Source organism: Miscanthus floridulus, chromosome 11 (genome assembly GCF_019320115.1).
Source record: "Miscanthus floridulus cultivar M001 chromosome 11, ASM1932011v1, whole genome shotgun sequence".
NCBI classification, from domain to species: Eukaryota; Viridiplantae; Streptophyta; class Magnoliopsida; order Poales; family Poaceae; genus Miscanthus; species Miscanthus floridulus.
This window is the reverse complement of record NC_089590.1, coordinates 57,192,304-57,215,994: the sequence shown is the minus strand read 5'-3', so window position 1 is coordinate 57,215,994 and position 23,691 is coordinate 57,192,304. Positions and strand designations below refer to the sequence as shown.

The 23,691-nt window shown below is 52.8% G+C and overlaps 2 protein-coding genes and 1 long non-coding RNA gene across 4 annotated transcripts; 1 reads left to right on the top strand and 2 right to left on the bottom strand.

Moving 5' to 3' along the window:
* Nucleotides 1-1,858, bottom strand: LOC136490838 (uncharacterized). Its single transcript, XR_010767878.1, has 3 exons — nucleotides 1,506-1,858; nucleotides 1,302-1,408; nucleotides 1-298 (listed from the first exon to the last, which is right to left on the bottom strand). It is a non-coding gene; the product is annotated as an uncharacterized lncRNA (long non-coding RNA).
* A 2,132-nt stretch (nucleotides 1,859-3,990) lies between these two features.
* LOC136490837 (F-box protein SKIP14-like) lies at nucleotides 3,991-7,631 on the top strand. The gene is made up of 3 exons (XM_066487025.1): nucleotides 3,991-5,710; nucleotides 6,377-7,185; nucleotides 7,330-7,631. The coding sequence occupies exons 1-2, from the start codon at nucleotides 4,835-4,837 to the stop codon at nucleotides 6,890-6,892; spliced, it is 1,392 nt and encodes a 463-aa protein (XP_066343122.1). The 5' UTR covers nucleotides 3,991-4,834; the 3' UTR covers nucleotides 6,893-7,185; nucleotides 7,330-7,631.
* Nucleotides 7,632-8,406: 775 nt separating this feature from the next.
* Nucleotides 8,407-12,159, bottom strand: LOC136493164 (uncharacterized). 2 transcript variants are annotated; one of them, XM_066489214.1, is made up of 3 exons: nucleotides 11,598-12,159; nucleotides 11,319-11,427; nucleotides 8,407-10,048 (listed from the first exon to the last, which is right to left on the bottom strand). In XM_066489214.1, the coding sequence occupies exons 1-3, from the start codon at nucleotides 11,815-11,817 to the stop codon at nucleotides 9,103-9,105; spliced, it is 1,275 nt and encodes a 424-aa protein (XP_066345311.1). In that variant the 5' UTR covers nucleotides 11,818-12,159; the 3' UTR covers nucleotides 8,407-9,102. The 2 variants fall into 2 exon arrangements, with proteins under 2 accessions (XP_066345311.1, XP_066345312.1); XM_066489215.1 differs by lacking the exon at nucleotides 11,319-11,427 and having other exon boundaries at nucleotides 8,409-10,064; nucleotides 11,598-12,158.
* Nucleotides 12,160-23,691: the final 11,532 nt, after the last annotated feature.

The following is a 23,691-nucleotide window of genomic DNA, read 5'->3' as shown; positions in this document are numbered from 1 at the left end:
TTGCAATTAACCATAGGTTGACACATTAATTGTTCACAAATCCACCATAGTTTCAGTCTCACATAAATAAGGTCGCACAAAAGTGCAAGTTCAAACATACATTGGTCTCACATATGAACCATGCCATGTAACATTAAGATTATTTCAGTCTATTCTAATATCCTAACGAGGAAACTGGCTATTGCTGGGTAAATTCTTCTAACTTTGCAGTGGAAGAAATGCCATGATAGCTTTTTTCCCAAAAGACACATCTTTTATCCTTTCGAAAGGATGGGATCTACACAACAACTTCAAGAACCTGCAACATAGCAGCACATAAGGTAAGCAAAGGCTTGGGAAATTTAAAACTCACTGTAATATGAGACATCAAGAATAACAAACGGACAAATCTGAAAAAAAAAAATCTGAAACTAGAGAACTGAAACTCTGTAAATCTACACAACAACTTCAAAAAGGAAGCATAGATCAGGGCACACAGCAAAGATAAGAAATTTAGATAACATGATTGTTGGCCCCACATGCCAATCACAAAAATAGTACCACACTGACAAAATCAATACTAACCCCATATAGACAGGAAGTTGGAAAATGAATTCAAGAACAGCTGAAACTAGAGAACTGAAACTATGTACCATCATAGAAAACATTTGGATTGGTGGTGATCAAGTGTAAACAAGGAACCACAGAAATGACTGAATACACTCATTGATCTTATTGCTTGTGAACTATTGAAATACAGGAACAATTGCAATCTTTCGTATTGAGCTGTTGCTAGTGTAGTTTGGTGGGGTCAGATCAGTGGGGCAGGAAGGGACCCTGCGGCAAGCTGCAGGCTGGAAACAAAAACTAGGCCCTGACTTGGTAGTTCTATTTGATCAACGGTGCATCTGTTCCTTTTCCCTTACCATATAATGTTTGAACTGGTTCCTATAGCCGGTGCTTTGTATTCTTTTTCTTGTGCTATAGTGATATGAAGAAAATAAGAGTTTGTATGAGATACTGGTTTCACGATCCTAATACCTATTAATAATAAAATGCCATGCAATGAACAATAGAACTAGGTTCACTCGAAACTACAACCACATTCCATTTATAAGCCTCACTTGTTTGAAATCATGAAACAAGTCAATGGCTAAATGCATCTACAACATATATCCATTCAGTGTTCCAAGTGAACTTCGCAGGCGACACACATTCGCATCAACGAGCAAATCAGCATTACTTAAGTATTAACAAGAACATTGGATAGCATCAGATGCAGCAGCACGACTTTAGATGGCAAGTGCGGGGAAGCAACGTGCCTTGGGAGAGCTCGCAGCACGCCCGCGCGCTGGCACCGGGGCGCGCCGTGAGACGCGCCATCACCGCGGCCACCGTCACCGGGGACCCCATCATCGCCGCCAGAGGCCTGCAAAAACCACACCCCGATCCCATATATCGGGTCAGACCACCACCGTCCCTCAGGGCTCCACGGGGAAGTAGGGACGTTGGATTGGATCGCTTACCGCGCGGACAGGAGCGGGGAGGAGGAGGTGGCGAAGGCGGACGGGACGCGGCGGCACGGGACCGCGAACGGTCGCGGGGCGTGGAGGCGTGCGGCCGCGGGCGCCGCGGGCGGGCGGCGGACGGCAACGAGGACGGCCCGGGTGGCGGGGCCGCGCCACGGCGACACACAACGGGTGTGAGGCCGGGCGGATCCGGGGCGGGAGCTCCCGGCGGCGACGGTCCCTGGCCGGCTGCGGCGGCGTCGGCACCCTCCCCCATCGTCGGTGTTTTTTTTTTCTCGATTCGATATGCGGCGTCGGTGTCGAACTGGATGGGAGCAGAAACAGTATTTTTGTCTTTTCACATCTCAACTAGTGCCCACTAACAGAGTACCCTTAGTACACTTACCGAAAGCCATACAGAGGTAATAAAATTTCGTTTCAGGGCATACAGCTAAGTTTATAAAAAAAAAGACCATACAAAAAAGAGACATTTCTTTGAAGATTATATAGCTAAAAAGCTCTTTTTTTTAATCGAGGGATAATTCTATTGTTGGGCTAGGCTTAGACCTTAGGGTATGCCTTGCCATATTTAGACATTCCACTAGATCCGTTCATGCTCTAACACCATTGCCTTATTGAAGATTTCTTTTATTCTTTCATCCTATCACTATTGTTTTCATTATGGATGGTGGCAAGAAAATTAGTGTGTACTTACTGTTCATTAGTTCTGGCTTAATGGCTGGTCTTATCCGCCGTCTATTGCTTTGCTATCTCTTTTCCATACCGTCTAAGGATTTAAGAAAGATGGACATCATCAGATCTGCAAGGAGAAAGATGGACCTGTTTGGTTCACGGAACTAGAGGATTAAAATGGAGGGACTGCTAACATATTTGGTTCAAGGGACTAGAGGGAACTAAAGGACATTAAAGCTGCTGAATAAAGACCAAGATACCCCCTTGAGAGAAGAATTAAGGGTGGGGACGGGCAATAATGAAGGGGTATGGACTGTCCTTTTGAGCTAGTAGTCCCAAAATAGCACCTCTCGAGGAACTACTGGACTACATATTACTAGTCTCTCTTTTAGTCTGTCTGTTTGGCAATTTATGGACTAGAATATAGTCTTTAGTCTGTAGTCCCAAGGGACCAAATAGGGTCATAATGCTCAGTCTCATATGTAAAAAGTATGTTCCCTTCTAGCTACTTCATTCTCATCGGTGTGTGTAAAACTTTGGGGAGGCGAGACCGCGAGACGAAGCTGACCAATTTTTTAAAAGAAAAAATACATTTATGATTGCACAAAATGTTCACTTGCATCATTTGATATTCCACTTCATCTCACATGATATGGTGTCTTTGTTATTGATTTTATATAGGTGCTATTATTTTTGGGAGGGGGTGATTCAATCTTCATATATATCAATTAAATTTTTAGAAGAAAAAAATACATTTATGATTGCACAAAATGTTCACTCGCATCATTTGATATTCCACTTCATCACATATCCATATGGTGTCTTTGTTATTGATTTTATATAGGTGCTATTATTTTTGGGAGGGGGTGATTCAACCTTCATATATATCAATTAAATTTCTTGTGGATCCAGGCTCTTCCACAGTGCCGCGGCATCTAGAATGGCCATGAATTTAGAATTGTCATTTTCACCGCGAAAATACATTCACGCTCTTTGATCGTCTTCCAAGAATGCAGATATAAAAAATAGAAATGCTATACAACATATATGTGTTTTAGCATAAAAAACATATGGATTTTTGATGCAATCTATGTACATGCACGATACACTGCTGCTTCGGTCCACTCACCTGATGGGGAAGCAATGTCGTCGGCTTCACGGTAGTGCACGTACGCTTCATCAAACCAGCGAACCATGTGACGATAGGCGTTGCACCTGCACAAGTTGCAAAAATACATTGCAAGAGATGAAATGGTAAACAACTTGCCATGTTCGATCGATTAATCATGTGTCGAGGAGGTGTCAGCATGCACGATTACTGAAAACAGAGGCAAGCAATCAACAGGTAGACTAATTTTTACCTAAAGCGTATGCAGAGGGGCACACGTTTTTCTGCATACGTGTGTCGTCCTACCGGCCACTCGTCCTCAACGCAACCTACGATGGTGGCGGCGACGGATTTATGATTTGTCCTTCTATAGAAAAAAAATTATTTCCGATTATCTGTGATCTGTGATTCTGTGATCTTATGATTGTCTAAAAGTAAAAGAAAGCTGAAGGCTATTGAATCTTAATCTTATAACGTAAAAAAAAATCACATATTGAAATTACATAAAACACATGCTCAGAAAATTAAGCCCAGAAGAGTTTCCAAATAGCAAAACCGCGCAGCAATCCAACCCTCGCCTCGCGCGGTCCGCCTCCGCCGTCACCCCCAACGGCGCGAATCCGCGCGCGCGGCCGCGGCTGCGGGCGGGTCATCTTCAGGAAATCCCCCGTTCGGACGGAAGGAAACCCCCCACCAGAACGCAAAGAAAAGGCGAGTTAGAAAAACCAGATCGCGTTCGCCTAGCCAGCCGCTGCCCGCTGCCCGCTGCCCCGGCCCCCACCAGAGCAGAGGCCGCCACACCCTCTCGTCCCTTCCCCACCCCTCCTTCTCCTCCGCTCCCCTCGCGCGGCGCGGTAGAAGGCCAACGGGGACGGCAGGAAGGAAGAGGAGGCTTCGAGATTTTTTGCGGAACCCCCACGCCACCCCCCTCTCCACACCACCACCACCTTCTCCTCATAGCCTGCCTCCCGCGTAGGGTTTCCGCGCGCCACCGTCTCCACTCCAATCCCAGCACCACCCGTCCTACCGCCGGCCGCCGCATTTGGAGCTGTGCATCTGCCTGCAGCCCGATTAGCTAATCGCGACCCCTCGAGAAGCCTCGTCGTACTGGTTTGGGGATTTTGGTTTCCCTTTCCCACTGTTATTACTGTTGCTGGTTGTATCGGGGATCTGGGAGGAGTGTTTGTTTTGGTGCTAATTGATTTTGGCGATTTGGGCGTGATTATCCAGGCTGAGTGGTGTTGGTGATGTCGGGTGATTAGATTTGGGGGTAGATTGGTAGAGGGGATTCGGATTAGTTTTTTTGTTGTTAGGGCGCCTAGCTTCTCTGCTATTGGATTGGGATCCATGATCGAGACTGCTCCGTGAAGTTTTTGGTCCTTGGGATTGTGTTTTTTGATCGGCCCGGACCAGGAATAGAGGGTTCTCTTGAGGAGATCTAGGGCCGCGTGTTCTATCGTCCTCTGTAGATAAAATCAAAAAAAAGAAAAAAGAAAAAAAAAGAGAGCGAGAGATAGAGGAGGTAGTAGAAGGGAGGTTGGAGGCTATGGCGCTGAATTGCTCGTCACGCTCGCTCCTGGTGACCGATGATTGTGCCAGCATGATGCTTGGTTGTGGGTGTCGGTCGGAGGAGGCCTCCCCTCTGTCATCCTGCGGGGTGAATTCGCTGTGGTGGGATGAGCTGGAGCTGGAGCTGGAGCTGGAGCTGGAGCTGGAGGAGGTGGAGGAGTCGGATCCTGTGGATCTCTTACCCGCGGACCCCTTCGGGATGAACCTGGAGACTACGTTCACAGCTGCGATTGCCAGTTGCATTGGGGACCTCGCAGTCATGTCTGGTGCTGGGCATTTTGGAAGCGGTGACGATGATGATTTCTATGCCGACCTGAGTTATTACTTGAATCAGGCTTTTGTGCTCACTCCGGAGCCATGGAGTGGTGCCTATACTGGTGTTTTTGAGGATTCTTTTGTGTCTAGAGGCCTCTCAGGTGCTGGAGGCATGGAACAGTTGTCACGGTTGCCTCCTAGTGCATCCTGCTCAGAGCCTATTGGGGTCACAGAGGACCCATCTAGCTCTTGTGACACAGCCTTGCCATGCTGTGATATGGTTGATGTTGCTCCTGTCCAGGAGGGAAATGATGCACATGAAGCAATGGTGTTTGTTCTGAGCTATCTTGGCTTACGTGACATCCTCTCTGTTGAGATGGTGTGCAAGTCCCTGCGTTCAGCTGTCCGGAACGAACCTTTTTTATGGAAATGCATCCATATTGATTCACACTTGGGCAAGAAGGTGTCTGATGTTGATCTTCTGTGCCTGACACAGAAGTCCCCGGGTTCTGTGCAGTGCCTGAGTCTTATGGGCTGTCTAAGCATCACAGATCAGGGATTGAAAGCTGTTTTAGAGAGTAATCTACAGCTAACAAAGGTTAGTATGGTGTGATCCATAGGAATCTGTTTTATTCATGAATCATGATACATCTCCATAGGAATCTAGTTTTATCTTGTGATATTCTTGGCAATCCAATGTTATAGCGTTATATTGCTATACCATCTTATATGATTGTTATTGTCTTGAAAAGATTCTACATTGTTGTTGAATTGCATCATGCTTCTGATAGCTCTAGATACATTTTCCGTACTTACAGCTCTGAGCATCCAGCCAATGTTATTGGGTGCTAATATACGTTTGTGGAACAAGGCTGCTACCTTGGCTACCCTCTGTTTGGATCTATGAGATGAACTGGAAACTTAGATTTTACATATTTTTTCATTTAGCTAATTTCATTCATTTGTCTATATAATATTTGCCAGACCACAAACTCGAATGCACACTAGTTAGATAGGACTACTTACTTGCACTTACCTTGATAATATTGCATGTTTTTACAACAGAATTCAAAGAAGGGTTAGTTATTTTTCAATTAAAGCTTAGTATTTTTTTTTCACATGAATTTTTATTTGCTTTACAGTGTTTCAGTTTTGTTGCATAGCAGTTGAACTGGTATGAAAAACTTGTGCTACCAGTTTTGGCAATCCACAATTCTCCATTTACTTAACTGCCTCTTGTCTCTTTATTTATTTTTTGATACAGTTGGGCATTTTTGGTGCTTTCCGGATTACTCATCAAGGTCTTATTGACAATCTGAGGTCATTTAATATGAAAGCAGATATTGGTATCAAGAGACTCAGAGTTACAAATCGTGTCACAGCATCAGAAGCGCAATATGAAGAGTTGTTGTCCTTGATGAAAATAGACAAGGAGCTGGCATTACACAAACAGGAGCCTCGGATCTTTCATGCTGATCATCTTTTACCAGATCTTCATGGTGGATATGTTCCTGATTCTTTCGTACCAGATCTTCATGATGAATATGCTCTTGATATTGAGAAGTGCCCTCTTTGTCCGAACTACAAGCTTGTTTATGATTGCCCATCAAAGGAATGCAAGACCAGCGGACCTAGTACTTGCAGAGGGTGTGTTGTTTGCATCTCGAGATGTTTGCGATGTGGGAAATGTATATACAGTGAGTTCCAAGAGACATTTCTTCTGGAGAACCTTTGTCGTGACTGTGTCAAGTATGAAGATTCACCCCCCACAGGAAAATAGATGTTCGATTCTGTTATATCCATTGGATGGATACAGTTTTAACATAGCATTTCTTCTGTTGGTTGATGCTCCCATCCATCAGTCATCTTGACTGAGTATTTCTAACAAGGAAAAGAAAAAAAAAGAGAGAAAGGTATACCAGTTTGCTATCGGTGTAGGTGCAGCAGCTGATATATTGTTTTTGCTTGCAAGAAAAAGAAAAAAAAAACAGTATAACCCAGAAAATCAGAAGATGAAAGTATGGTTTCCCTATCAAGGTGTGAGCAGTGAATGGTGACAAGCTGACAATTGCGGTAGGTGATGTTATACTTATAGTAATATTCTTTTGGTCCTTGCAGAAATTTTGTACTAGCTCAGTTAATGCATGAAACTAGAATACTGCCCTCCAAATCGGGCCTCAGTTTTTTGCTGAGTCTTTGCTTGTACTGTTGTTTCAGGGATATTTCCTTTTGGAATAATGAAGTGCTCTGCTCAGTTGTGTTGAAGTACGACATTATAGTTTTTTTCCAGCCGGTTGCTTGATGCTGCATGTTCCTGGAACATCAGAAGTAATTGATTTCATTGGCCCCAAAATAAATTCGGAGGATGTATCTATCTGTCCAATGTTACCAATCTACCTGTGTGTGCTGCGTGCTGTTACTTGACAATTGACAAATGTAATAGTTACTGTCTGGGTTGTAGAAACTCTGTACCACCTAATTTATTAGAATAAATAAAGACAACATCTAACTTAGCTATTCTTTCACGCCTGCAGATGCTCAGGTGCCTGTTTTAGCCAGGTGCATTTCATTTTTTTTTTCTTTCTGGTGGCTATTATCTGTCATCCCGTTCTGGCAAGTCTGGGACATGTGTCCGTCTTTTTTGTGCTGGTGAGGGAAATAAATGGCCATCCTTTGCTAGTGCTGATGAAAGCTGAAACAAAGCATGCGAGAGGCTACGTTCCCTTTTATAGGTTTTTGCTAGTGCTGCCTCCCAGAACAAAGTGTCTGGTCCCGTTCTTCTGGACAGAAAAGACGCATGGTCGCTTAAACAACGCAATATACGCAAGACATCTGGAATAGAATGGGTGCCTTTTTGGTCATGGATTGTGGATCAGCAGCGTGAGCACTGCTGTTCTAATTATAGACAGACACCACAAATCTGCTGAACCAACAAACTTTCTGGACTGCTGGTCGTTCGTGACCACATGGCTTAAGATCCACAAAACTGACAGGAGGGCAGTGCTCCCTGCTGTTCTAATATTATAGAACTGCAAACCTGCTGAACCAAACAGTGCTGGTCGCTCCCGACCACATGGCTCAACATCCACAATGACAGAACCGAGGGTAGCGGCATGCTGCGCTATAATCAGAAAGCCGCCTTACAAAGCGCATGGTTTACCGGCCTTGGCTTGGAGTTTTGAACAGGTCCGCCTCCTGCGTATTATCAGCATGTTCGGGAGGCCGTATCGTATCGTGGTGTGAGAGAAAAACACTGTTCCCGGCTGGAAATTTACGATCGTTTACGAGCAAGCGAACAGGCTGTATGTTCTTGACCGGGGCACCAGGTTATGTTAGGCCCTGTCCTGCCAAGCCAGGTGCCGGCCACATGAGGCGTGGCTGATTTGCAGTCCTGCAGACAGGCTTGCTTGTCCCACAGGCAAGGCGAGACAAGGATTCCTGAGAGCTCGGAAGTCGGAAGCAACAGGCAGGTGGATGCCGTTTTGGACTTCCAGGACGGAGGGAATGAGAATATCCGGGAAGCAGGCAATCGCTGTCTGATTCGGTCACTTCTCCTTGCGTACAAGGGAAAGCAAAGGCCAACCCAAAAGCATTGCAATTTAGAATGGGCACAAGGCAGGAAATCCCTGGTGCCACGACACAGCTTGGTGTCCATATGCTAGAAGGAGAACCACAAATAATTAAATTTGGACTTGTATTTGGCCGATCCACCAAATCCATTCTCTGAGCTAACCTTCTAAGTTCTAATCTGAAACCTTTCCAGATTCCATAGTTTCAGCGAATGCAAATACATCAAATCTGATGAACGCGCAAAACCATCACAAGACATGTGAGTGGTCGTTGTCAAAAAAAGACGTGATTGGAAGAATATACTCTTTATTAAACATAATAACAAAAAAAAAAGAAGAACAGGACGCTTGGAAGGTAACAAATTCATGAGTTAAATTAAAGAATAGTCATAACATAGTGTACAATCACCGGCAGAACTTCTCATTTGAAGAATTCTACATGGCCGCCAACATCAATACACAATAGCTTGGCCTCGGAGGCCAGCTTCCTGCTCCTATACAGCACCAGGTTCGTGAGCCGGTGCTTGGGCTGAGGCTCGAAGGATCTCGCCTCGTCTTCCTTCCCCAGGAGCGCCAGCTCCCGCGCGGGCATCACGTTGCCCCACCAGAAGTCGCGCAGCACCTCGTGGATGAGCTCCCAGTATGCGCGGTCCCGTGGCACCCGGAACAGGCTGCTCCCGTTGGGTGTCCAGCAGTAGAGTTCCACCCAGTCCCTGCCCATGATTTCCATCAGGCCCTGCACCTGTGGCATGTAGTAGTACGGCATGGCCCGCCAAGGCAGAGCGAGCTCGGGCTTGCCCTTGTTGAACGGACACTTGACTTCCAGGATCCCGCCGTCCAGTTCGCACCCAAGGACTCCGTCAGGCGAAGCTCCGAGCCATCCTGAGTTGGCCTCGGTGTGCACCGCGAAGCCAAGGGTGCCCACCAGTCTTCCTGTGATGCTTGTGTACTGCTCTATGGCTACGCTTTCATGATGCGTCCCCCAGTCCATGGCAGACCTAGCAGTATCCGCGAGCTTGATCTCTGTTGCTCCAAAGACTTTCTCATTCCACAGCTCCGCTCTTCTGTTGCCAGCCCAGAAACCCAAAGCAGTACTGAAGGTGCTCGTGGTGAGCTTGTCCTTGCGAAGAGCAAACCATTCCTCTGAACGTTGGGCCACGTCAGAGGAGGTGAGCTGGGAGGACACCATGAGAGCTGAAGATGGTGATAGATTTAACAGAGATGACCGGCTATAGATCTGGAGCGATGAACTGGAGCAGCTACGAGGAATATAGCCTTCATAATTCCGTCTTGATGGCAAGAATGCAGACGGAGCTAAACGCACGCGAGAAGTTGAAGAAGAGGCCGCTGGAATTTGCAGGAATGTCCTAAACAAACGAGGAACTGCTCAATGGTTAGAAAGCTTGTCAATGATGTTGTGGTTTGGATAAGTATGACATATCTTAACAAAGTTGAGAAGTTAATCTTGGAAAGCATGTAGGAAGTACCCAACAAGAATGGCTAACCTCAGAATGCGCAATACATGACAATAGTATGCTTCATTTATATGAAGAACTTGCTTCACTTCTTGAATGAAGCAGGGGTAGAATATTGCAAGCAAGGGTTTATACCTTACCCAATTTCAGCAAGAAGACATTGCTTGGGACAAGTAAATATTAGAGAGAGATAGCTAAAGAGATCCCAGCCTCTCAAGCAATGATGTTCACTACAAAGAAGCAAACTCTAGCAAGTGAACAACGACACCTTGCAAACCTCTACAATCCCCCAACCAGCATGCAAATTGATACAATCTCCCAACAAGCATGTAAAACGCTATGATGTACATCATGTATTGATGCTCCAAACAGATAAGAACAATCAAAAACAAAGAAAACTACTTTTCCCGCCTCAAATTTTCTGTACGTGTACCTAAGCATTTTCCAAGTTCAAAGTGTGTTGCATTTACCAGGCAAGTCAGTCAAGTTTCACTTTGAGGTCAACCATCATATATGCTATTTTGTTCCATCTATTTTGATGCAACCCGGATGACAATGAAACCAAAAGTTGCCATAAATTTAATTCCCCACTCTCCTTAAATCAAAGATTCATTGTTAATCCTATAAAGCTAAAACACATAACTGAATAAAGGCTAAGTGTCAATAAGTCCAATTCAAGGATTGATGGCAGGTACAGATTACCAAAACAGTAAGAACAGTTAGTTCCAGGGGGTTCAGGTTTAAGGGAACAAAGCAAGAGTGTCAACTGGCCAACAATAAAACATGACGAAATAGATGAGTTGAATTCATTTGGTGCACCTCTGAGCAAACAAATCTACATTACACGGAGGGCAAATTTCTGAACACCGAAACCTTATAATCCTATTCTCTCTTATTTCTCCCTGTCTCTTCGATTCTTACCATTTCAAACACACCAAATCTTTTTCAAAAGGAAAAGCTTTGACGTAAGTTTTATTTGAAAGAGAAACGAAAACATGTGCTGGCCCAGTTTTTTTTTTAAGAAAACAGGTCACGAAAACCCAACATAGCGCTGCACAAACCCAAAAACATCGAGCAACCCAACTCAATCGGTAAGGAAGATTCAACACACTCTGGACTCCTGGGGTAGCCTGGTTAAGTAATAATTAGTAGCATTTCTTACTTTTTTAGTTGCGAGCTAGACTGAAGCTTGCTCCCATTCTTGAACACCCACTGTCCTTTTGTGCCACAAAAAGATACTACAGTCCTCAACTCCCAATATCTCACCGAACCTAAAGGGTCATTGAACAACACACGCAAACAATCCAATGATGCTTCCACTGGCCAAATACCAAATGATACTCCACTCCAGTGCACAAATGAGGCAGCTCCAAAGGTAAGTGCATGCAGCAAGCTTATCTGAAGAAGGGGGCAAACCATGAAAAGGCTCCAATTTCAGTACCTGAAGCGGCGCCACAGGTGGGGGCAGCCGCAGACACGGCTGACCGCCGCGCGGGCCTCCGGGCGGCCGCGGCCACGGGCCGCGCGCGGAGTTCCGCAGCCAGGGTCGGCAGGCCACGCTGCGGCACGTGATCGAACACATGGCGCGCATCTAGCAGCGTGGCGCTGGCGCGGCGGCGCGAGTAGCAGTGCGGAGGTGGTGTGTTCACGGCCGCTCTCATGCTGCGCGCCCCTTTTTCGAGAGCTTCACAAACACGCGACGGCGGTTTCGGCTTCGGCGCGGCGGCGAGCTCCTGCGGCTAGCCGGCGGCGACGATTCAGTGGGACGGAGAAGCAGCGCGGCCCAGTGTCTGCGTCCAGATATTTGGGTTTCGTTTCGTTCAGGACCGTCCGATATAAATCCGACGGCTGGGGTGCTCCCAAAGCCCAAGCGTACAGTGTACAATGTTCTTAACCTAACTAAATGCGCTTTCACAGTAATTTATCGGTACTTCTAGGAAGCGGGCGTGCTGGGCCGCGACGCCAGCCCACTCATCCCGCGACTGTTCTAAAGAAAACCCAACTCACCGTAGCGTCGCAGCATCGTTCGGCGACCGCGCTCTCCACCGCGCCTCCCTTTCCATCACGCCCGGCCGCCATCTCCGTTGTGCCCAAGCGCGGCAGCTGGTCTTCCTCCCTCTCCACTGCATCTCTTGCCCGCCGCGGACTTCTCCAACGCGTGGACCTACCGCGGCCTTCTCCACCAGGCCTGATGTGGCCTTTTCCACCGAGGCCGTAAGGTCCGCGCCACCGGTAAGCTCTAACTCCACGTGCCGACGAGCGTTCATTTCGCAAAAAGCGTAAAGACGTTGCGCTGAAGGAGCATGTTGCAAGTCTATGTTTTAAGCGTTTCAGATGTTTCATAGGTATAGTTGCAAAGTGTTTTATAGGGATATTGTAAAAGTAGGTCGAGATGTTGCATATATTGCAATGGTTGTACATATATGTTTGTTTCAAGTGTTTTATCTGTCTTCAAACGTACGTTGTAAGTGTTGCATCTAGATGTTTTAAAAGTAGATTGAGTGTTGTATCTCCCTCCTCGTCTTCTGCTGCCTCGCCACGGTGTCTCCTCCTCCTCTCGCCACCGGCTGGGCATCCGAACCAGAGGCGCGGACGGGTGCTGCCTCCTCCCCAGTGACGTTCAGGGCGGCACATGCCCGCGTGAGGCGCGCGAAACAGAGTGTAAGCACAGGGCCTGTTTGGCAGGACTGAAAAATACTGTTCCGGCTGATTGCTGTGAGCCGGACTGAAAAATACTGTTCCGGCTGATTGTTGTGAGAGGAAAATACTGTTCTGGTAGGACGTGAACAGTAATTTCGTGAGTTGGTTGGCTAGCCAGCCAGCCGGCTTAAAGCCAGCCGAAGACGGCCACAGGCGTCTGGACTGAATATCCGGATGCTAGCACTGGCGATAATTTATTATCAAACTTTTTTTAAACCTAGAAAAATATATCAACAACAATATCAAACTAGTTTTGTTAAAATCTGTATGTCTTGATAGTATATTTTATTTGAACCTGGCAGATGTTAATGTATCTGTCGGTGTTTCGGACCGGGGGGTCCTCAACCAACCAGTGAATTTGTTCTGCGTGCTCCCGATTCCGGATGGTGATGCAAAGAGACACAAGGTTTATACTGGTTTAGGCAATCGAGGCCCTACGTCCAGTCTGAGAGGTCGATCTTGTATTCCTTGCACCGAAGTGCTCGTAGTAGGGGGTTACAAGCTAAAGGAGAGAGGGAGCTGGTCCCAGGTCTCGGTAGGGTGTCGTGCGGGCCGTTTGAGACGTTGCTCTCAAGCGGCAGGGATGTGCGTGTGTGTGTGTGTTACAAGGTGTTCTTCTTCGTCGTCCTAAAACGGCCCAAGTCCTCTCCTTTTATAGCCTGAAGGGATGACTAGGACGGTACATGAGCTAACTATACGGTGTCGTGTGAACAGAGGCGGCGTGTTCGGGCCCTGTAGCCTGTTCCTGTGGCAGCGTGGTCGCCGGAGTGGTCCGTCCTTGGAGCACTGGAGCGGCGTGGTCGTCCCATCAGATTCTGTGCGTCATGGGAACCCCGGGACTGCCTCGGAGTGGGTGCGGTGGTGAACGTGCAAGCCACTGTGGACGGACTGTGCGCGAGGCCGAGGCTTGGTCGGTGCCGAGGCTGCCCCGCGGTGGAGGGGTCTCGGCAGGCGCGAACCCCAAGATCGCCGAGACCTTGGTGTACAGTGGCCGGTAATCCCCGCCGTACCCTGTCCCAGCCGGTATGGCGCTGATCGTGGACACAGTGTTAGGACACAGTGGCCGGTAATACCCGTCGTGCCCTGTCCCGGCCGGTATGGCGCTGATGCGACCTCGGGTCGCGTCGGCCATTCTGTGGCGTTGAGCCGTCGTCCGGCTGAGATTGTGGGAGTGGTTGAAGCATTAATGAGACATGACGCGTTGTCTGGAGGTTCGGTCGAGGCGGGGGGTGATGGGCTGCGGGCGACCCGGCCTCGAGCGACACGGAGACTGAGGCCTCGCGCGAGACGGAGATCGGGCTCCTTGCTGAGGCCTTGCGCGAGACGCCTCGCGCGATACGGAGAATATACCCCCTACCGAGGCCTTCCGTGGAGAGCCTCGGGCGAGACGGAGACGGCGCTCCCTGCCGAGGCCTTCCCTGGGAAGCCTCGCGCGAGGCGGAGTTTGTGTTAGGATGCCGAGACCTCCTGCTCGAGGCTCGAGGCGAGGAGGAGGAGGACCCAGTGGGCTCGGTCGTGGCAGGTGAGGGGCCCACGGCTTACCTTCTAGCTTTATTTTTTAGATGGGATTTTAGCGACCCATTTGATGTTTGCTTGAGGTACCCCATTCTAAGGTACCCGACAGTAGCCCCCGAGCCTCGGGGGGAGTGCGTGCACTCTCCCTAAGGGTTTGTCGAGGCTGGGTTTATGCCTGCTCCGTAGGAATTGGTTTGTTTTTTGAGGTTCCGGTGGGTGCGCGCGAGCGCACCCGCCGGGTGTAGCCCCCGAGCCCCTGGAGGAGTGAAGTTACTCCTCCAGGGGCTTTCTCCATTTTTGCGTTTGAGCAATTAGTTCTTATTGCATTTGTCGAGCCCATAAGCGCAAGTTCGAGTTGCGGGGGTCTCGGCGAGGCTGCAGAAAAAAAGCCCTCTAGCCTCCGCACGGAGCGAGAGGTTCGTCAGGGGCCCCCCTGACTTTGGGTATGACCCTCACGCTTCCTTTCGCTCGGAAGAAGGGGTGGAATGTGCCAGGCTACCCTCGATGGACGTGAGCGTGGACACTTCCGGTGAGCTGTTATCGGGTAGTCCGAGTGGAGGCCCGAGCCCCGTTCGCTAGGGGACGGCTAGCGGTCCAGAGACGCACTCCAAAAGTACCAGAGGATTTCTCTAGTGGGTGCCGAGGCCGTTCGCTGGGCCTCGGTGGCTCGGTGCCTCCCTACGGTGGGATTCCATTCGGATACTTTCCTACCAGTCTTGGACACGACTTAGGACGCCCCGAGCGACTGTTCGCTCGGGCCTGGGCCATTCGTAGGCTCGCCCCAAAGTCGTCCCTAACTCTGTTGCCCTGGGGCGGCTGTTGAAACCTCTTGGAGGCCCAGCCTTCGAACCCCTGGACCGTAACGGGCTCGGTGCCCTTTATCGTGTTTTGTAGTGAAACCTCTAGCGTGGCTTTGAACCGTTTGTCTTGGTCTTTGGGTGAAAGAGGAGCCCCCGAGCCTCTGCCTGGAGCAAGAGGATGGTCGGGGGTCCCCTGACTTTTTCATCTGCCCCTCACATATCCTTTTCGTTCGGACGGAGGGTTTGTTTGCCGAGCCCATTCTGGTCTCGGCAAGGTTGCAGGAAGAGCCCCTAGCCTCTGCGTAGAGCGAGAGGGCCGTCGGGAGTTCCCCTGACTTTTTATACGCCCCTCGCGCGTGAGGGTTTGTTTGCCGAGGCCCTTTTTGGGCGCGGGCCCGAGTTGTGGGGTCTCGGTGTATTTGCAGGAAGAGCCCCCTAGCCTCTGCACAGGGTGAGAGGGCCGTCAGGAACTCCCCTGTCTTTTTGTACGACCCTCACGCTTCCTTTTTGCTCGGAAGGAGGGTTTGTTTTGCTGAGCCCCTTTGAGTGCGAGTTGGGGTCGCTGGGTCTCGGCAAGATTGCAGGAAGAGCCCCCTAGCCTCTGCATAAAACGAGAAGGCCGTCGGGGGTTCCCCTAACTTTTTGTGCGACCCTCGCGCTTCCTTTTCGCTCGGAAGGAGGGGTGGAATGTGCCTCGCTACCCTCGATGGGCACGAGCGGTGGCACTTCCGGTGAGCTGTTATCGGGTAGTCCGAGTGGAGGCCCATACCCCGTTCGCTAGGGGACGGCTAGCGGTCCAGAGACACACTCTAAGAGTACCAGAGGATGTCTCTAGTGGGTGCCGAGGCCGTTCGCTAGGCCTCAGTGGCTCGGTGCCTCCCTACGGTGGGATCCCATTCGGAGACTTTCCTCCGATCTCGGACACAACTTTGGGCGTCCCAAGCGTTTCGCTTGCTTGGGCCTCGGCCTCGTATGGGCTCGCCCGCGGTCGTCCCTGACTCTGTTACCCTGGGGCGGCTGTTGAAACCCTTTGGGGCCCAGCCTTCGAACCCCTGGATCATAATAGGTTCAGAGCCCGGTTCCTTCATACGAAAGGAATAGGCCGCATGGAATATCTTCCCTATTGGCTCGGTATGGGCGGCGCGCCTTTTGAGGCAGTTTCATGGGGAGTCGAAACGACACCTGCTGCCGTAGTGGCCGAGCGTGGCGTGGTGGATGGGACGTAACTGTCCTCGCATTTAATGCGGGAGACGTGGGCGCGTGGGCCGACGAAATCGGCTCGTGGTTAACCACGCCGGATCGGGGGGGGGAAAACCTCCCCGATTTCGTCGCCTGTTCGTTTCGCCTCCTCCCCGCATAAATACCCGAAGACTCTCACCCCTCCTCGTCTTACCTTGCCTGCATTAGCACCGCCCCCGTCGAGCCATCGCTAGAGCAGCGGGTGCCGAGAAGAAGAGGAGGAAGAGCGAGCCTAGGGAGAAAGCGAGAAAAAAGTGAGAGCCTGGGAGGGAGAGAAAAAACTCACCGCCACACCTGATTCCTCCATCGCACCCATGGCCGGCGACATCGTTGTTATCGAGGCGGACCCCTAGGATCCGTCGGATGTCACCGAGGAGATGCTCCAGTCACTTGTCGACGGTGGACTCCTCCGCCCAGTGACAGACCCCACTAGGCCAGAGTGGATTGCTCCGTACGGCGAGCCAGAGCTGAGGCCTCGCGACGGCTACGTCGTAAGCTTCGTCTCCTTCCACGAGCGCGGCCTCGGCGTCCCGGCGGACCGGTTCATGCGGGCGCTCCTGCACTACTATGGCGTGGAGCTCCACAATTTTAATCCCAACTCCATCGCTCAGGCGGCTATCTTTGTTGCCGTCTACGAGGGGTATTTAGGGATCGCTCCCCATTGGGAGTTGTGGCTCCATCTGTTCCGGGCGGGGCATACTACCAAGCCGATGGGCACGTCGAGTAAGAGGAAGGCGGCGAGGGCCAGAGGCTGCACTCTCCAAGTGCGTCAGGACCGCCTGCACCTCTACATCCTAGCCCAACTCACGTCCCAACCGCCGGTGGTACACGAGTTGGTTTTACCTCCGTAACGACGACAGAGGGCTTCCCCCCTACACCGGGCGGATTGTGGGGAGTTGCCCGGAGAAATGGAAGTGGGGTGTCCCGAAGGTCGACCAGCCCAAGCTGGAGCCGCTCCTAGAGGGGCTGGCGAGGCTGCGAGGCCATGGCCTCACCGTGGCTATGGTCGTGGCCGCCTTCCACCGCCGGAGGGTGCTGCCGCTGATGGCTCGGCGGCGGCGGCTGTTCGAGATGAAGCCGGGTGAGCCCATTGAGGGCACCCGGATGTCCTCCTCCGCCCTTTCCGACGAGGAAATTCTTCGTCGGGTGGGGGAGACGGTAGAGGCGAAGCTGCAGGGTGGCAAATTAACCCCTATCGCGATGCGGCCGTCGCGGGGGTTCCTTTCGCTGGTAAGTCGTGTGCCGCTGTCGCCTCTGAACCTCCTCAGTCTCCCCTTACCCCTTGTTCCCTCATGCGCATTTGTCGTTCCTTCAGGGGATGAGGGACGTGCGCTCCTCTCCACCGCCCGTTCCCGAGGACGCGGGGCGGCGGGCGATCAACCGCGCTCACGCCGATGCGCAGAAGAGGTGAAAGGATGCCAAGGCGGCGAAGCGCACGAAGCACATCCTCGCGCGCGAGGAGCTGGATAAGCGCCGCCGTTAACAACGGAAGGATGGTCTCCCGTTGGAGGAATCCCCGTCGACGTCGTTGTCGACGGAGGCCTCGGACGAGAACGACAAGGGCGAGGGAGGGTGAGGTCCCCTGGACCACCTTCCTGACGTTGTGGAGGTGGCGCCCGGGGTGCCGGCAAGCAGCCCGGCACCCCTGGGAAGGGGAGGAGAAGCAGACCCGGGGCCGGCGGTTGCCCGCTCTGGGGCCGAGGCCGACACACCCGAAGCGCGGGCATTAGGCAAACGCGCCGTCAGCCCGGTAGGCTCGGCGGCCGTGGTGGAGCAGGTGGTGGTGGAGGCGACGCCACCGCCCCTGCAGAGGACCGAAGGGGCGTCGGGGTCCGCTGAAGACCGACCGGTGTCGATGGATACGGAGGCGACGCCTCTGCCGCCGCCTCCGCCGCTGCGGATGAGGTTTGCCGTGGCGAAGCGGGGGCCACCCCATTCAAGGCAAGTGTATTCTTGGTAGGGTCATGGTGCCTTCCAGTCGCTTTTTTGGTTTTGCGCTAACCCTGTAGATTAATTTTCCTTAGTCGAAAGCGGCCTTCGGACGACCTCCCCTTGGCGCCCCTTAAGGCGCTTAAGGCGAGCCCCGGCTCCTCCGCCCACTGGGTGGCGGAGGCACAAGCCGCTATCCAACACGGCGCGGCATCGGCGAGGGTCGACCCAAAGGGGCCGGCCGCCCAAGGAGGGGCTGCCGAGGCAGCCCCTACACAGACGAGGGAGGGAGCGCTTCCGCCTCGTGGGGGCGAGGCTCACGAGTCGGATGGGGCCGGCATGCCCTTTGTTGCCGAGGCTCCTGGGGTCTCCGAGGCTGAGGCGACGGAGGCTACGGCGCCCACGACCGCCGGGACCACAGTGGCCGCGGTCGGTGTCTCTGCGTCTGCCGAGGCCACGATGGCGGAGGCCAGAGCCCCCGAGACCGCCGAGGCTGTAATTGCAGAGGCCAGAGCCCCCGAGGTCACCAAGGCCGTCGTGATGGCGGCGAGGCCGTCTGTGTAGGAGGCGGAGATGCAGGCGGCAGAGGCCTCGGTGGTGCCCTTGGTTCAGGGCCTGCCGTTGTTGCGAGAGAGCGCCCGGGAGACGGAGGTCTATCCGATCTCCTCCGACGATACTTCCCGGGCACGAGAGGTGGTCGACGCCGAGGAGACCGATGCCGTGGAGCAGCCGGCACGGCTCTTGGACGAGGGAAGCTCGGCCCTCGTGCAGGTGCGACCCGAGCCGCGCGGGTGGGATCACCCGCGAGTACTGTGGCAGAGCCGGGACGACCCCGAGGGGGAGCCTCTATTCGCCCTTGAGGACGCGGCCGAGGGCGAGCGCTGGAACACCCTCGAGCAGTACCACCAGCTGGCGGAGCGGTCGCTATGGACGCCGCTGTCCGTGGTGGCCGACGAACTGCCTGGAGTCGCCTAGGTTCGTGTTTTCCTTTCTCGCGCGACGTTTCCTTTCCTGGTTTTGTTGTGACCAATGACCCTCGTTCTGCTTCCCCAGGAGCTCGAGACCCGGTCGCTTGGGAAGTCGGTCTTTCTCCGGCGGGAGAGGGGCGTCTAGGACCAGCTTCAGTGGCAGAGGGGCCTTCTTGCTGACGCTGACGAGCTTCTGTCGGCGCGAAGCGCGGAGGTGGAGGACCTCCGCCTTCGTTGTGCCGACGCAAAGGTCAAGGCGGCCACAGCCCAGACGCAGCTCGCCCCCTTGGCGGCGTGGGTCAAGGAGCTAGAGGAAGAGCTTACCCGCGCAGTCAGCGATCGGGATGCCTTCAGGTCCTGGGCCAAAGAAGCAACGGCCTCGGGCAAGGCCCTCGCCGAGCAGCTGGGGGCAGAGGAGAGTGCGCACCGACTGACCAAAGGCGCTCTGAACGAGGCCCTTGCTACGGTTGAGGCCTCACAAATTGAGGTTGTGGTTTTGAAGGGGACGGTCGAGGGTGAGTCCCAGTCCCCTTGTTTTGTTTCCTTTTCCTTATGTTTGCTCCCTGACTTCCTTGTATGACGCAGAGCTGGGAAGTGAAGCTTCCAAGGCGGCCGAGGCCTCTAGGTTTGAGGCCCAACGGTTGAAGGAGAAGGCAGAGGCCTATCAAGCTGAGACCCGTCACTGGGAGTAGAAGGCCAAGGGTGAGTTCCATGGGCTTCCGTCCCTAACTTAGGTTGTCCTTTCTCTCGCTCGACCTCATTCCATTTTCCGCGGTGCAGAGTCAGAGGCAGAGATCATTCGGGCTGCCGAGGCTTCCAGCGCTGTGCAGACGGTGCTCGAGACCGAGATCGGGGAGCACGAGGCGCTGAAGCATGCTGCCCTTTCCACCTGTGAGGCCTTGGAGGTCGAGGGGGTTTAGTCAGGCAGCTCCCTTGGGAGCTGCTTGATTGCGCTGAGCAGCCAGATGCGTGAGCAGCTCCGAGGGGCACTGCACACGGGTGTCAAGCGGGCGCTGGCCGTCATCTCCTCTCACTACCTTGGCGTCGACCTCCCGGCCATCAGTGATGGCTATGTTCTGCCTGATGATGACGAGGAGGCCGACGCGGCGGTCACGAAGCTGATGGAGGCAGCGGAAGGCCCTGGCACGGCGCTGGCGACGCTCTTCGAAGAGGAGGTGGTTCCTCCCCTACCATCTGCCGGTGCTGAAGGCCCTGAGCCTTGATCTGGCCCCGGGGGCTATGTAAAAATAGAATAGGGGTTATTTTTTGTATTGTAACGCTTGTGGCCGTCGAGGCCTTTACTTTTGAAGTACTTGTGTTTCTTAGTTGTTTTTCTTATGTTTCCGAGCCTCTGCCCTCTGTCGCTCCTGATCGGATTTCGTTTGCAAAACACCCCCTTGGGGCCTAAGCCGTTCCTTGAGTGAGAGGTAGTGAGGGAGTGCCGTAGCCCGGAGGCGTAGGCCGTCTCGCGACTCTACCGGCCTCTTGCTTAGGAAACACACCTTGGTCCGAGGGGTTTTTACAACTGATTCGTCAGGGCCTGCTAGGGACTTGGCACAGGAATTTTTTGCGAAAAACAACTGAAGAATGGTGCATGGGACCTAGGGGACGCCTAGGGGGGTCCCCTATCTAGCCCCCGAGGGAGGCTTGGTTCTGCCGAGGCAGAACCGAGTTTCCCTTGCCGTGTTACTGTATTGCAGAGGCCTACGATGGGCTTGGGGGGTTTCTCGAAAAGTTAGACCAACTAAAGAACGCTTTTTAATTGTATTTCGAGAAATGATATATACAATGCTTGGAAATTTAGGGATAAAAGCGACGTAGCTGTTCTATGTTCTAAGCGTTGGTGAAGACTTCGCCCTTCTCGTTGGCCAGTTTGTAGGTCCCGGGCTTCAGCACTCGGGCAATGATGTACGGTCCTTCCCATGGCAGGGTCAGCTTGTGGCGACCCTTGTTGCTCTGTGCTAGCCTCAACACCAGGTCGCCTACCTTCAAGTCTCAGCCTTGGACGCATCGGGCCTGATAGCGCCACAGGCTCTACTGGTATTTGGCCGAGTGTAGTAGCGCGACGTCTCGGGCTTCCTCCAGTTGATCAAGGGCGTCTTCTCGGGTGGTGCGGTTACTTTGTTCGTTGTAGGCTTGCAGCCTTGGGGAACCATATTCCAAGTCGGTGGGGAGGATGGCCTCGGCCCCATAGACTAGGAAGAAAGGCGTGAGTCCCGTGGCTCAGCTTGGAGTGTTCCTCAGGCTCCAGATGACCGACGGGAGTTCGGTGAGCCATTTCTTGCCAAACTTTTTCAACCGGTTGTGAATCCTTGGCTTGAGGCCTTGTAGGATCATGCCGTTGGCATGTTCTACTTGCCCGTTGGTCCTTGGGTGTCCTACGGCTGACCAGGCCACACGGATGTGGTGGTCGTCGCAAAACGTCAGGAACCTTTTGCCGGTGAAGCGGGCCAAACCTGTGGATGATGTCAGTGAAGAACAGCACCGCCTGCTCGGATTTGATTTGATTGATCGGACGAGCCTCGATCCATTTAGAGAACTTGTCGATTGATACCAATAGATGGGTGAAGCCCCCGGGGGCCTTTTGCAGAGGCCCAACCATGTCGAGCCCCCACACGGCGAATGGCCACGTGATGGGGATGGTTTGTAGGGCCAGGGCCGGGAGATGTGTCTGTCGAGCATAGTACTGGCATCCTTCGCAGGAGCGTACCAGCTTGGTAGCGTCGGCGACTGCCGTCGGCCAGTAGAACCCTTGGCGGAAAGCGTTCCCTACGAGCATCCGAGGCGCCGCATGGTGCCCGTAGGCGCCTGCGTGTAAGTCCCGAAGCAGGGCTTGGCCCGCTTCGGAACTGATACACCATTGGAGGACACCTGAGGGACTTCGCCTGTACAATTCGTCGTTGTAGAGGGCGTAGGTCTTGGCTCGCCGCGCAAGCCGTCGTGCTTCGGTTCTGTCGTAAGGAAGCTCCCCCCGATCGAGCCAATCGAGGAATGGGACTCGCCAATCCGCGTCCTAATCAGTCTGTGGAGGCTCGGCGTTGACTTCCATGACCTCAGGCTTGGTCGAGGGGGTCTCGGCAGCAGAGGGGGCGTCGAGCTTCGTCGCGGGTTCCATAGGTGGGCCCTCCTCTGTTGCCGAGGTGTATCCAATGGAAGGTTTGTGGAGGTCTTTGGCGAAGACGTTCGGGGGGCCCAGGGCCCGTGCCGAGGCCATCTTTGCCAGCTCGTCGGTGGCCTCGTTGTACTTCCGCGCGACATGATTTAGCTCGAGACCGTCGAACTTGTCTTCTAGGCGTCGTACCAGCTTGCAGTAAGCCTCCATTTTGGGGTCGAGGCAGTTTGACTCCTTCATCACTTGATCTCTGACGAGCCACGAGTCGCCTCGGACGTCGAGGCATCGCGCCCCAAGTTCGATGGCGACTTGTAAGCCGTTGATGAGGGCCTCATATTTGGCCACATTGTTGGAGGCGGCGAAGTGGAGCCGCACCATGTAGCGCATGTGTACTCCGAGGGGCGAAATGAAGAGCAGACCCGCGCCTGCCCCGGTCTTCATCAGGGATCCATCGAAGTACAGGGTCCAGCACTCCATCTGAATTTGAGTGGGTGGCAGTTGGGTATCTGTCCATTCAGCCACGAAATTGGCCAAGACCTGAGACTTGATCGCCTTTCGAGGCGCGAAGGTCAAGGTTTCCCCCATAAGCTCGACAGCCCATTTGGCTATCCTGCCCGAGGCCTCCTGGTTATGAACTATTTCGCCCAGGGGGAAAGATGATACCACAGTCACTGGGTGCGACTCGAAGTAGTGACGCAGTTTGTGCCGGGCTAGGACCACGGCGTAGACCAGCTTCTGGATGTGGGGGTAGCGTGCTTTGGTCTCGGAGAGCACCTCGCTGATGAAATAAACAGGTCGTTGGGTGGGCAGAGTGTGCCCCTCTTCCTGCCTCTCTACCACTATGGCGGCGCTGACCACTTGGGTCGTTGCGGCGACGTAGAGCAAGAGGGTCTCGTCCATGGCCGGGACAGGGCACGGCGCGTGGAGGTGTGACGGCGCCTGCGCCTGGGCAAAGCGGGGAACGGCTACCTGCCCCCTCGTCCTCTTCACCCGCCCTCGGCATCCCGAGCCCGACGTGAAAACACTCGCGAGTGGGGTCGTAGGTGCCTTCGTCGTTGGAGTCGGAGTAGCCGAAGCAGTAGTCGCTTGCGGCCAAGAACTGGCGCAAAGCCCCAGGGTCGTGGAGTCCGGAGAAATCCACTCCGGGCCATGCCTCGTTCTCACCCGAGGAGTCGGCGTGGGTGCTCAGGTCGAGAGCGAAGCGCTGGCTGCGTTCTGAGGGATGCTCGTGAGCGGTAGTGTAAGCGTAGGCGTAAGAGGCGGCGGCATTTC